General features: G+C 36.9%; 1 protein-coding gene across 2 annotated transcripts; it reads left to right on the top strand.

Annotated features, from left to right (window-relative positions):
- Positions 1-67: 67 nt before the first annotated feature.
- Positions 68-8,004, top strand: LOC134759342 (protein FRG1-like). 2 transcript variants are annotated; one of them, XM_063720844.1, is made up of 4 exons: positions 68-418; positions 2,870-2,961; positions 3,947-4,057; positions 5,230-8,004. In XM_063720844.1, the coding sequence occupies exons 1-4, from the start codon at positions 356-358 to the stop codon at positions 5,369-5,371; spliced, it is 408 nt and encodes a 135-aa protein (XP_063576914.1). In that variant the 5' UTR covers positions 68-355; the 3' UTR covers positions 5,372-8,004. The 2 variants fall into 2 exon arrangements, with proteins under 2 accessions (XP_063576914.1, XP_063576915.1); XM_063720845.1 differs by lacking the exon at positions 68-418 and adding an exon at positions 1,904-2,403.
- Positions 8,005-13,932: the final 5,928 nt, after the last annotated feature.

The raw sequence follows: 13,932 nt of genomic DNA, 5'->3' as shown, positions 1-13,932 counted from the left end.
GCTCCTGTTCCTCTTTCCCTTTGTTTTTTTTATGGCCTCCTAAAACTTCTTCATAAACATATGAATACATTTATAATTTTCAACTTTTTACACTAAAGGCAGCCTCCTCTCTAGTCTTCTCAACTTTTGACTTTTTTTTTCCTTAAAATTGTATCTTGGAGAGTTTTCTACTATTAGTTTGAATGCACAAAATTTTCTCTTTTTCTTGCTTTTCTTCTCTTTCTCTCTTTTAACAGCCACATAATATTCCATTTTAGGGATGTACCTTAATTTATGTAGTCTTTTATAGATGGAAATTTAGGCTGTTTCCATTCTTTTGCTCTTATAAACAGTGCTGCAGTACATAACATTGAATATGCATCAATTTGTAGATGTGCGGGTGGACCTGAAGATAAATTTCCAGAAGCAGAATTACCAGGTCGGGGTATACGCATTTGTATTTATGTAATGCTTGAGCTTCTGTGATGATAATCACTCTATGAAACATAAAAAATCATAGCAGAACTTCTGGGGCCTTAGCCCTTACATTTGAATAATATTTTTATTAATAGTACCCGTCTTCTTTGCATTAGGAGAAACATGAATCACATAAAACATGATTTTTATTTTATTTTTAAAATGTGTTTGCCTCACTAAGCTGGAAATAAAAGTTCCTTATTACAGGCTAAATTCCCTCATCCGTAGTCAGACACGTTATCCATTCCACCAGTGGCCTGTGCCCTCCCTAATCCTACTGTTTGTTTTACATCATTGTAAAAGTTAAACAGACATCTTCATATCAAGGTGAAATTCTAAATAATACTGTTAATATAACCTAGATAAATCAGGTAGTTAACTGGAATTTGATGAAAACATTTAAGGCTTAATTTCTTAGACTCACAAAAGCCACTGATCCTTAATGACAAACATGTTCCAGGATGTGTCTAAACAATAACTCCCCCTTCTTGACACATGGCTTTTCTGTGTCTTGGCATTCCATCCCAGTACTGAGCAAGGCACTGATCTTTAATCATAAACATATACCGGGATGTGTCTAAGGAATAACTCCCCACTTCTTGACACGTGGTTTTTCTGTGTCTTGGCATTCCAACGCAGTACTGAGCATCGTGAACCTTGCTTTGTTTGTCTCTGTTGGGAATCACACGTTGCATCCAGTGTGACCCAGATTTGCTGGCATTGTGGGGGCCAGAGTGGAAGGCTCTAAGAGAGGGGGCAAATGTCTTTTCTAAAATGCCCTTCATTCTTATAATTAGAGCATAAAAATTTACGTTACATTTTTCTCTACTGCCAGTGTAATTTAAAACCATCTCTCAATTCTCTGTACGAGCTTCATGTTAGATTTCCAGTCATATGTTTGATTTTCTTTTTAGAATAGTCTTGATTTCAGTTAATTTCAAATCTAAAGCTCAAACAATTTCAATATAAAATGTAGATATTTTCTTACAGTTAGAAAAGTGAAATGCTATATTTTTTCATTGCATGCATCCGGCACATGCGTAGTAGTCTTGAATTTCCATAATGCCCCTGTGAGGTGGATGTGAGCTCAGCCTTACAGACAGGAAGACAGCCTCTGACCCTCCTTACATCCTCGTGGTTTTTGTCAGTCAGTTCATGGAAATCACAGTGATTTCAAGGTGTGGTAAGACAGTATGTGTACCCAGACTCAGTTGACTCCAGAGGCCACTCTCAGTATTTCATAGCACATTGCTTCTCAGGAAACAGGTCATTGAGGAAATGCAGATGGGTTGGTGACTTACATTTAATTTAATTTATTTATATTTTATTGTATCATGTTTAAATTTTTTTATCTGGATATCATCACAAAAGTGTTATTGAATGCAACAATTGCAAATATATGTGCAGTGCTTTGCACTTATGCAAAGACACAAAGATACAAAAAGATTGCATTTTTCACTATTTAAAGCAATTTTCGGATGAAATACAAAGTTTTCTGGGTCTCTTTGGTTAGTCAAGTACTTGGAAGCTCTGAACAGTGATTATTTAGCACTCTTTTCATACCATTTAATTGCAGGCTGCCCTAATTAATCTCTGTCAGCCCTTCACCTTTAGGACCTTGCCTCATCTACCAGAACACAGATCCTCTTACTAAAGGTAGCATTGTGTTACAGGCCCTAGCAGGGAATGTTTTGAGGTCTGGGACCCCTCTAATCAAAACTGTCACAAAGAACTCAGTGGCACAATCACGTTTTTTGTCATCACTTTCTAAGCAGCCCTGGAACTGGACTCTGACCACAGAGGTCCCTTAGGAGACATGAATCCTTACCATTGCCCATTGCCTCTTCTGTGGGTGATCCTAATTGTTGAATGCAGATTAATTAACTTATGACATGTGATAGTAAACATCTATCCAACTTAGGAGGATATAAGAAGCTACTAAAAGAGGTGGGTTCCAATTAATTAAAAACAAGTTGTGTAATGTTAAAAGTTTTAATAGTTTGGTAATAGTCTGTGCAATGTAAAAGAGCTATTGATCTTTCAATCTGATCAAATGACACTTGTCTACTAGGGATAATTTGATCCTAGTGTATTCACTTGGACGACAAAATTAAATTAATGATTGCTTTATTGCCTAGCAGCATCTGATGTATAAAATGTTTCTGAAACAATTTTGTCTGTAGTGTTTCTGACACAAGGGCTGAGAAGGAAGCATGTGATAGCACTTACTCATATAGATTATATATATGAAGTAAAAACACATAGCCAGAACCTGTCTTTTTCTGAATATAGTTGCTCAGTTAATTTTTTCTTCTGCATAAGTAATCATCTCGAATGTTCTTATGTGATATGTAAAGTGGGGAAGGTGGAAGATAAACATATAACCCATTGGATTCTCTTTTCCAATATCTAGATTAGATCCTGCGCTGAAAGAGAAACCAAGAAAAAAGATGACATTCCAGAAGAAGACAAAGGAGATGTAAAACAATGTGAAATCAATTATGTGTATGTATGCATTTCCTTTTAGACCTACAGATTTGACAGTGAAGTGCTTCTCAAAGTGCTTTCAAAATAAATTACCTAACTAGCTGGGTATGGTGGTGCATGCCTGTAGGCCCAGCTACTCGGGAGGCTGAGACAGGACGATTGTTTGAGCCCAGGAGTTCAAGGCTGCAGTAAGCTCTGATCATCACCGCATTCCAGCCTGGGTGACAGAGCAAGACCCTGTCTGAAAAAATGAAAACTGATGGACAAGAAGAGGCAACATAATGTAGCCTCTAGGACAGAGCACTGAGCTAAATGCTTTTCTTTTATTGAGGGTTCAGTTTTCCTAATCATCCTACCAGCTCCCAAAGCTAGTCACTCGCATTAGTCAATCTCTCTATTCATTCATAGAATGGGCGTGATGCCAGTCAAAGGCTGTGCTATGGCCAGGACAGAGGGGACTCCAGCCAGCATGCCCTAATAGAAGTAGGGGCTTGTGCTACCCAGTCAATGAGTGGCCCTCCTCTTGAGAGGTCACGAAGGTCATCTTTGTTGTTCAAAATCTCCAGCTCATTAAAAAAAATACAATTAGACTTTTTTTTCTCCCTCAAGATGGAGTCTCGCTCTGTCCCCCAGACTGGAGTGCAGTGCCACGATCTCAGCTCATCGTAACCTCCACCTCCCAGGTTCATGTGATTCTCCTTTTTCAGCCTCCTGAGTAGCTGGGACTACAGGCGCACGCCACTATGCTCGGCTAATTTTTGTATTTTTAGTGGAGACAGTGTTTCACCATGTTGGCCAGGCTGTTCTCGAACTCCTGACCTCGAGTGATCTGCCTGCCTTGACCTGCCAAAGTGCTGGGATTGCAGGCGTGACCCACTGTGCCTGGCCTATAATTAGACTTTTTTAATAAGTGAAAAAGAAATTAACAGTATTTATAAATTTAATAGTAAATATGTATAATCAGAGTTTCAGGTATTTTTCAATGAAGACATTTTCTTTGCAGAAAGAAATTTCAGAGCTTCCAAGACCACAAAGTTAAAATACGTAAAGAAGACAGTAAAATTCCTAAAAAGGCTCAGAAAGATGGATTTTTGCATGAGATGCTTCTGGACAGGTAGCTATTTATTTACTTATTTCCACTATTTTCAGTAGCCAATAGAAATGGCATGTAGAAAACCTATATTCTCTTAAATTACTGTAGTTTTCAAATTTTTGTCTTTATTTCTAATTTATGAGTGTGGCAATATTACCTAGAGAGGACATCATGAGTTTGGGAAAATACTGCCAAGAAAGAATATCTAAAAATTATAACCGATTCTAAGTATATACTTAAAGAAATTCAAGTTTGACTGTATCTACTTCATAAATTTATCATTATCTTTTTATAACTATTAGAACCAGAGTTAGAAAGAAGCAGTTTGACTAATATAAAAAGTATGTGGATTCTGTTAGAGTAGTTCAGGATCCTTAAAATAAGCAAAGATCAACTAAAAAACTAAGTATAAAAGCTAAACAAGTGAAATAGAAGCAGTTTTATTGTAAGATTTGGAAGAGTGCAGGATGTTTATCATAGCACATTATTAATATTTATTACTCTTCCTATGTAGATAAGTAATGTCCTAGATTTACAACATAGAAAAACAGACGTTTAGCTGTGAGTGTACAAGTATAAATCAGTTAAGTGCCAGATTATGATAATCACCAGCCGCTCATTCAAGTCCTATGTTGCAAATTTACTCTTACTCTTTTTTTACATTACTTGATAAAGGCAATGCTTAATTACATATTTCCTGTTAACTAGCTGGTAGAATTCATACCTAAAGTCAGTAAATAATGTTAAGAATTTTTTTCCAGCTTTGCAAATGAATATGTATCTAGTTGTAAGAAATCAAGAAGAGGTTATAAAATATAATCAGGATGTGGACTCTAAAACAGAATAACCCTCTATGTCCTGTAACTTTTATCACTTGTAATAATACAGCATTCTCACCCTGTTAAATGGAAATTTAGAGCACCCTTAAATTCTGGAATAATTAAAATTGCTATTTGGATTGAAAAAGCCCTTAGACAACATTTATTAAATATTAGGAAAAAACTTTTATAAGATTAGAATCCATTTTTTATAGAAACCAAATTTAAAAGTATACATATTTTAATATAAGTGTTGTGGTAATACAGTAACCAAAACTGAGCACACATTTTTAAAGCTTTTATATTTATTAGCAGATGAATATATATGGCATGTTTTACATAGATTAATTTTACTATTTTTCTTTGTTTTAACAGGAGAGTGAAGTTGAAACCGACAGATACTGCAAATGACTGGGATTTTTGTTTCTGCCTTATCTTTTTGTGTTTTTTTCTGAATAAAATATTCAGAGGAAATGCTTTTACAGAGTTCTTGAGTTGTTGTGAAATTGTTGTTTAGCTAGTAGCTAGTTTAACTAGGATTAAGCAAGTTTAATCAGGATCATTCATGGATGTACTTTTGAGCTAACTACCGTTTTTCATATGGAAATGAAACTTACGGTACACACTTAACGTACCAAAGAATTATTTTCTGGATTTCCTGTCCTGAAACATGAAGTGTACTAGAAACCAATTCTTCCTGTGCTACTTGTGGAATCTTTCTTACTGGATCATAATCTTACTTTACTTTATACAACAGATGCTTAATCAGTGCCTTTAATAGGAAGTTAGAAACTCCCATTCCAATCAACAAGGCTTTGATTCTACCTCCTAAGTACTACCCAGGTCACAGACAATCCAAATATCAGAACTAGGGGGCTGGGCAGTGAGGACAAATCATCTATTAGAGAGTGGGACAGAAAGTGGAAACATTACAAAGAAGCAGGTAGGCTCAGAAGAGAGGCGAGAGTAGTACTGGGAAAACTCCCTACTGAGGACAGGTTTGCCAGAGTGGATATGTATGTGATGCTTTTGTCCTCGTGGGCTGGAATGGAAGCTGATAAAGAAGTTCAGACGCTACATGTTGCTTAGGTCTGCTTTGTTGAAGCCTGTCTGTTTCAGAGTTCCTAAACACAATATTCCCATGGCATCTAATCCCAGTGAGAGCTCCAAATCCAGGCTGTGTATCAGATGCCACGGGAAATTCTGCCTCAGGACTGAGGTTGGTTCAAGCATCTGGATGATGTCAAAAGTCCACGTTGTGTGCTGGCCTAACCTGAAAGACCCTATCTAGTCCTAGCCTTTAAATTCCTTCTGTCAGCAAATCTAGAGTTACATGGCATCTGTACAAGCTAGGTAGCTGAGGCATGGGATCAGCCCTATAAAGGAGCTTTTGAAGCTTTTGTTGTAGGTCTAGCTTCAACTTGGCACTCCAGTTCCAATAGCTGGACATTCTCTCATCGTGTGTTCTGATCCTTGGATTGGGAACAAAGTAACCATTCTGATCCCACAAAGCAGAGGTTCCGGTTCCCAACTCGTGACTATTTTGCCTCCCAGGGGACATTTTTGGTTTTCACAACTGGAATACGGTGTTAGAGGGTAGAGGCTAGGGATGCTGCAAAGCATGTGGCAGAATCCTGTTCTGCCCAGAATGCTAACAGTGCCAAGTTTATGGAGCCTTCCCACCCAGGGGCTTGTTCTATTCCTTGCTTCTCTCAGCTCCCTAACCCTTAAACACAACAGTTCAAATCTATATGCATAAGCATCTCCTAGGGACCTGAACGTTTCCAATATCGACTACTGAGACCCATCCGTAGAGATGTAGGCTTAGGAGGTCTAGGATTGGGCTCAAAATTTGCATTTTAACAAGTACTCCAGTCATTCTGAAGCAAGCGATGCAAACCACACAATGAGGAAAACCGCCTTCAAGAGACTGAAACTTGCTTGCCAACACTAGCTTGGTATCTGAGACCATCTGCCTGCTGACTGGCTTTCCTGTCACAAACATTCTGCACGTAGGCAACGGGTGTTACTGGACTCCATGTTAACTCGTTCACCCCTATGTTCCTTTGGTTCCTGTCCCCAGTGCAGCGAGCAGAACTCATTGCAGATCTTGACAACAGAAGTTACAGATTTAAAATAACTTGCCTGTTCCCGTGGACTTTATCCACTAGTGAAGGAGGACAAGTGGACCAGGGGAGAGGGTAGGTGGGGGCGCCTTCACTATTCCTCCCATTCAACTTTATGCAAACCCCAGCTAGACCACTGGGAGAGCAACGGAGGTTAAGAATGACTGCATCTAAATATTGTCATCTGGTCCACTCTTCTTCCATCTTCTACAAAATGATATGAGTTTTGTATAAAGCACTACTGAAACCAAGATAAACTCTGGCTTAGCAAGCCCCTGACGGATCACTCTAGTAATCTTATCAAAACCAAGATTACCTAAAAGCACTAACCAAAGGAAAAGCTCCCTCAACCCAACCTATGACTGCTCACATTTTTCAGATTGAATCATTTCAATTGTATTTTAAGGTTCATTGACTCTTTACCACCTCCAAGCTGCTCCTGAACACAATTGATTATTATTTTTTAATTTTGAAATCTTTCTCACTTCTAGAATTTCCACTTGAGCCTTTGTTATTATTGTAGTTTCTTCTATTCTGCTGTGATTTCCTATCCATTTATTTTAAGGGTTTTTGGGGTTTTCATTTTCATAAGAATTACAATAACTACTTTAAAAATGCACACTAATTGCAACATCTTGGTCATCTCGAGGTCAGTCGCTATTGATTGCCTTTTTCTTTGAATATGTTTCTTTATATGTTTGATATAATGGGATTGAATTCTGAAGATTGTAAAACAAGGTTTTGTTTTGTTTCTCTGAAAATTTTGTTAATTTTTGTTGTATTAGTTGTATTTTGTTTGATTTTTTTCTATTGTATACTTTACAATATATTTTCCTCCAATGATTTTAACATTTCTATTTCTCAAAATATTTATGTTTATGTTAAAAATTATACAAAGTAACTTGGTGCAGTGACTCCCATCTGTAATCCCAGAACTTTTAGAGGCCAAGGCAGGAGGGTCACTGGATCCCAGGTGTTGGAAACCAGCCTAGACAACAGCGCAAGACACTGTACCCACAAAAAATTATTAGGGTGGTGCATTACTTTCAATGGCATTACTTTCAATGGCAAAACCCCAATTACTCTTGCACCAACCTGATAAAATAAATAAGCTGGGTATGGTGGTGGCGTGTGCCTGTGGTCTCAGCTATTTGGGAAGTGAAGGCAGAGGTGGGAGGATTGCTTGAGCCCAGGAGTTCCAGACCAGCCTGAGACCCTGTCTCTATGAGAAAAAAAAAAAATTAGCTGGGCCCACGTACCTGTGGTACTAGCTACTTGGGGGGCAAAGGCCGAGGTGCCAGAATCACTTGAGAACAGAAGCTCAAGGCTACAGGGCATTGTGATTGTGCCTCTGCACTCCAGCCTGGGTGATAGAGCACGACACTGACTCCAAATAATAATAGTAATTTCAAAAAGGAAAGACTTAGAACACCAGGTTAGGGTTAAATATTCTAAAATTTAGCTGACTTACCCTGTTCTCTATAAAACAGTTTGCCACAGAAAATATATCATGCCCAGTTAACTTTAAATTTCAGATAAACAATACTCTTCTCAGTGTAAGTATATCCCATGCAATATTTGGGACATGCTTATACTAAAATATTATTCCCTGTTTATCTGAAATTGAAATTTAACTGGGCATTACATAATTCTAGCAGCCTGACCATAAAAGATATGTAGGCTGAGCAAAATTCTACTTTAAACTTCAAGCTTTATAATAAATGAATTATTAATCAGGAATTATTATTTACTGAGACCTGTGTAGATCTCCATATTTATCTTTTTAAATACGGAACTAGGAAAGCTACATAAAGAATATTTATAGAAATAAATGACTGTTCTATAGAGCTGAAAGGAAAACTCTAACTTTTATTTTTCTCCCCAAACTTAAGCTTTATTCTACATTTGAATAAACAATAAAATGACAGCTCAACTTTGGAAACACAGATCATAATATAAAAATAAAGCAAAGATCTCAGAAACATTTAAGAGGCAACTAATCTTTCACATCATCTTACTTTAGCAACTAAACATATAATAACTTAGAATGATCCATTAATTATTAGTAAAGAATAAATTCTCTTACAAAGCATAACTATTAATATTATTGACCATCATAAGAGCAAATATTTTAAGTAAAACGCCATGAAAACTTTACAGAAAGGAGCGAGTTGCAGACACAGTCATTCTTGGATTTCTTTCAACACCAGGCTTTCTTCCCTTTTGACCTGAACTGGGAGTTGAATATTTCCTCTCTTTGCCCTCTGACCCTCTAGTCTCTGAAGCATCTTTTGTACTAGAGGTGTGTGCAAAGACTTCCTGGAAATTTGGATTTGTAAATTGTCCTGTTGTATCTTCTAGGCACTGCAGTGATACAGATGTAGAGTTGTTGCTCTTGCTTGTAGAAGTGTAACATTTTGATTCAAAAAAGGAAGTAAAAGGAAGAGAGTTGATTACATTTGGCTACTGACATTAATAATAATAAATAATAATTGTACTTCTAATATAAACATCTGAATGTTTTAGTTCTAAAAATGGCTGTCCACATAAGAAAAGTATGTAAAAATAATTAAAGTCTATTATAATTACTTTAACCATAGAAAAAGTATAATTTAAAGATAGCTGTTTAAGAATCAAATTGCAGCAATTGGTGAAAGTAGATATTAGTCATATTTATTAAGTGACACACAGTGATACTGAAGGCACTTATTTCTCAAGAAACATCATTTTTTCTCAACAAGAACATACTATATCCTAGACATGAAATGAAAATAAGCTTTAATTTTCACCACAGGAGGGCGACAATCAGAGAACTGAGGTGGTACAGATCCATTAGAGGACGATATCCATGAGTCGATCAGTCTCTACTCTAGGACAGAGCAAGAATTTTTAAAGAATCTCGGTCAAGGTTCCTTTTCAAAGAAATGCAAAGATTAAAGCCTTTGAAATGTAAATTATTTTTCCAGTTATAACATTGAGGACAAAGTTTTAGTTGCAAAGTTAAGATTTTTATAACTATCCCTAAAATTGATTCTCAGTGACTCCCTTGATCTACATATGTTAAGGAAAAAGTCAAGATGAAGATGTGTTAAATATTTTCCAGTATTTAAAAATCAGTTTTAATATAAGGTATACCCAAATAAAGGTTAATTAAATGTCTATGAAAGTATGTTATAGCAGATGCCCACTCATCAACATGTCTTGAAATTAAAGGTTTATAAGGTGTATAAGGGAAAAGTTTTTGATGTTGCCATTACATTCACAAAAGTATCTGAGGCACGTACAGCATGAAGTTCACTAAGTGCTTGCAACATAACCTACACTAAATTTTGTTGAATAAATAAATGAATACATTTGAATAGAATCTGTTCAAAATCTCTGATATAAAAATGAAAATAATCTGAAAATATGCAAAACTGAAATTTCCCACATACGGCTGCCAATTCGTACAGACAACAAGATGAATTTCAAAATGAAAACATGACAATAAAATCAAAGTTTCAAAATGGCTGGCCTTTTTTAGCAAAACCCATCTTCAAATAAAGGAATAAGACATCAAATGTTTCGAGAACCAAAATTTTGCTGCTGCTTTTCTAACACACTGTTGTTAACCTGAGCCACAATCCTCTTACTGTCAATAACAGATTTTCATTATAAAATACAAGAAACAGTCCAGGTGCCTGTCAATAACAGATTATCATCATCAAATACAAGAAAGAGGCAGGGCACGGTGGCTCACAACTGTAATCCCAGCACTTTGGGAGGCTGAGGCAGGTGGATCACTTGAGGTCAGGAGTTTGAGACAAGCCTGGCCAACATGGTGAAACCTCATCTCTACTAAAGATACAAAAATTAGCTGGGTGTTGTAGCAGGCACCTGTAATCCCAGCTAAGCAGGAGGCTGAGGCAGGAGATTCACTTGAACCTGGGAGATGGAGGATGCAGTGAACTGAGATCGAGGCACTGTACTCAAGCCGGGGCTTCAGAGCAAGACTCTGCCTTAAAAAAAATACATATACAACATAACAGAATCTCTGGGACACATTCAAAGCGGTATGTATAGGGAAATTTATAGCACTAAATGACTACAAGAAAAAGCAGGAAAGATCCAAAATTGACACCCTAACGTCAAAATTAAAAGAACTAGAAAAGCAACAGCAAACACATTGAAAAGCTAGCAGAAGGCAAAAAATAACAAAATCAGAACAGAACTGAAGGAAATAGAGACACAAAAAACCCTTCAAAAAATTAATGAATCCAGGAGCTGGTTTTCTGAAAGGATCAACAAAATTGATAGACCGCTAGCAAGACTAAAAAAGAAGAAAACAGAGAAGAATCAAATAGATGCAATAAAAAATGATAACGGTTATATCACCACCAATCCCACAGAAATACAAACTACCATCAGAGAATACTACAAACAGCTCTATGCAAATAAACTAGAAAATCTAGAAAAAATGGATAAATTCCTCAACAAATAACCTCTGCCAAGTCTAAACCAGGAAGAAGTTGTATCTCTGAACAGACAAATAACAGGCTTTGTAATTGTGGCAATAATCAATAGCTTACCAACCAAAAAAAGTCCAGGACCAGATGGATTCAGAGCCGAAATATACCAGAGGTACAAGGAGGAACTGGTACCCTTCCTTCTGAAATTATTCCAATCAATAGAAAAAGAGGGAATCCTCCCTAATTCATTTTATGAGGCCAGCATCATCCTGATACCAAAGCCGGGCAGAGACACAACAAAAAAAGAGAAGTCTAGACTAATATCCTTGATGAACATTGATGCAAAAATCCTCAATAAAATACTGGCAAACCAAATCCAGAAGCACATCAAAAAGCTTATCCACCATGATCAAGTAGGCTTCATTCCTGGTATGCAAGGATGGTTCAATATACTCAAATCAATAAATGTAATACAGCATAAAAACACAACCAAAGACAAAAACCACATGGCTATTTCAATAGATGCAGAAAAAGCCTTTGACAAAATTCAACAGCACTTCATGCTAAAATTCTCAATAAGTTAGGTATTGATGGGACATATCTCAATATAATAAGAGCTATCTATGACAAACCCACAGCCAATATCATACTGAATGGGCAAAAGCTGGAAGCATTCCCTTTGAAAACTGGCACAAGACAGGGATGCCCTCTCTCACCACTCCTATTCAACATAGTGTTGGAAATTCTGGCCAGAGCAATTAGGCAGGAGAAGGAAATAAAGGGTATTCAATTAGGAAAAGAGGAAGTCAAATTGTCCCTGTTTGCAGAGGACATAATTGTATATCTAGAAAACCCACGATCTCAGCCCAAAATCTCCTTAATCTGATAGGCAACTTCAGCAAAGTCTCAGGATACAAAATCAATGTGCAAAAATCACAAGCATTCTCATACACCAATAATAGACAAACAGAGAGCCAAATCATGAGTGAACTCCCATTCACAATTGCTTCAAATAGAATAAAATGCCTAGGAATCCAACTTACAAGGGATGTGAAGGACCTTTTCAAGGAGAACTACAAACCACTGTTCAATGAAATAAAAGAGGATAAAAACAAATGGAAGAAAATTCCATTCTCATGGGTAGGAAGAATCAATATCGTGAAAATGGCCATACTGCTCAAGGTAATTTATACATTCAATGCCATCCCCATCAATCTACCAACGACTTTCTTCACAGAATTGCAAAAAACTACTTTAATGTTTATATGACACCAAAAAAGAGCCTGCATTGCCAAGTCAATCCTAAGCCAAAAGAGCGAAGCTGGAGGCATCATGATACCTGACTTCAAACTATACTACAAGGCTACAGTAACCAAAACAGTGTGGTACAGGTACCAAAACAGAGATATAGATCAATGGAACAGAACAGAGCCCTCAGATATAATGCTGCATATCTCCAACTATCTGATCTTTGACAAAAATGAGAAAAACAAGCAATGGGGAAAGGATTCCCTATTCAATAAATGGTGCTGGGAACACCTACTAGCCATATGTAGAAAGCTGAAACTGGATGGCTTCCATACACTTTATACAAAAATTAATTCAAGATGGATTAAAGACCTAAACGTTAGATCTAAAACCATAAAAAACCTGGAAGAAAACCTAGGCATTACCATTCAGGACATAGGCATGGGCAAGGACTTCATGTCTAAAACACCAAAAGCAATGGCAACAAAAGCCAAAATTGACAAATGGGATCTAATTAAACTAAAGAGCTTCTGCACAGCAAAAGAAACTACCATCAGAGTGAACAGGCAACCTACAAAATGGGAGATAATTTTCGCAACCTACTCATCTGACAAAGGGCTAATATCAAGAATCTACAATGAACTCAAACAAATTTACAAGAAAAAGCAAACAACCCCATCAAAAAGTGAGCAAAAGACATGAATAGACACTTCTCAAAAGAAGACATTTATGTAGCCAAATAACACATGAAAAAATGCTCACCATCACTGGCCATCAGAGAAATGCAAATCAAAACCACAATGAGATACCATCTCACACCAGTTAGAATGGCAATCATTAAAATGTCAGGAAACAACAGGTGCTGGAGAGGATGTGGAGAAATAGGAACACTTTTACACTGTTGGTGGAACTGTAAACTAGTTCAAACATTGTGAAAGTCAGTGTGGCGATTCCTCAGGGATCTAGAAGTAGAAACACCATTTGACCCAGCTGTCCCATTACTGGGTATATACCCAAAGGACTATAAATCATGCTGCTATAAAGACACATGCAGACCTATGTTTATTGTGGCACTATCCACAATAGCAAAGACTTGGAACCAACACAAATGTCCAACAATGATAGACTGGATTAAGAAAATGTGACACATATACGCCATGGAATACTATGTGATGAGTTCATGTCCTTTGTAAGGACATGGGTGAAATTGGATATCATCATTCTCAGTAAACTATCGCCAGAACAAAAAACCAAAC

The sequence above is a fragment of the Pongo abelii genome, chromosome 22 (assembly GCF_028885655.2).
Source record: "Pongo abelii isolate AG06213 chromosome 22, NHGRI_mPonAbe1-v2.0_pri, whole genome shotgun sequence".
Taxonomy (NCBI): Eukaryota; Metazoa; Chordata; class Mammalia; order Primates; family Hominidae; genus Pongo; species Pongo abelii.
Note: the sequence above shows the minus strand (reverse complement) of the source record. Positions and strands in the feature narration are given on the sequence as shown.

Coding starts and splice junctions, on each gene's coding strand:
- LOC134759342 (XM_063720844.1), top strand. CDS start 356: ATGCATCAATTTGTAGATGTGCGGGTGGACCTGAAGATAAATTTCCAG. Junction 419..2,869: donor TCCAGAAGCAGAATTACCAG/GTCGGGGTATAC, acceptor TCCAATATCTAG/ATTAGATCCTGCGCTGAAAG. Junction 2,962..3,946: donor CAATGTGAAATCAATTATGT/GTATGTATGCAT, acceptor TTTTCTTTGCAG/AAAGAAATTTCAGAGCTTCC.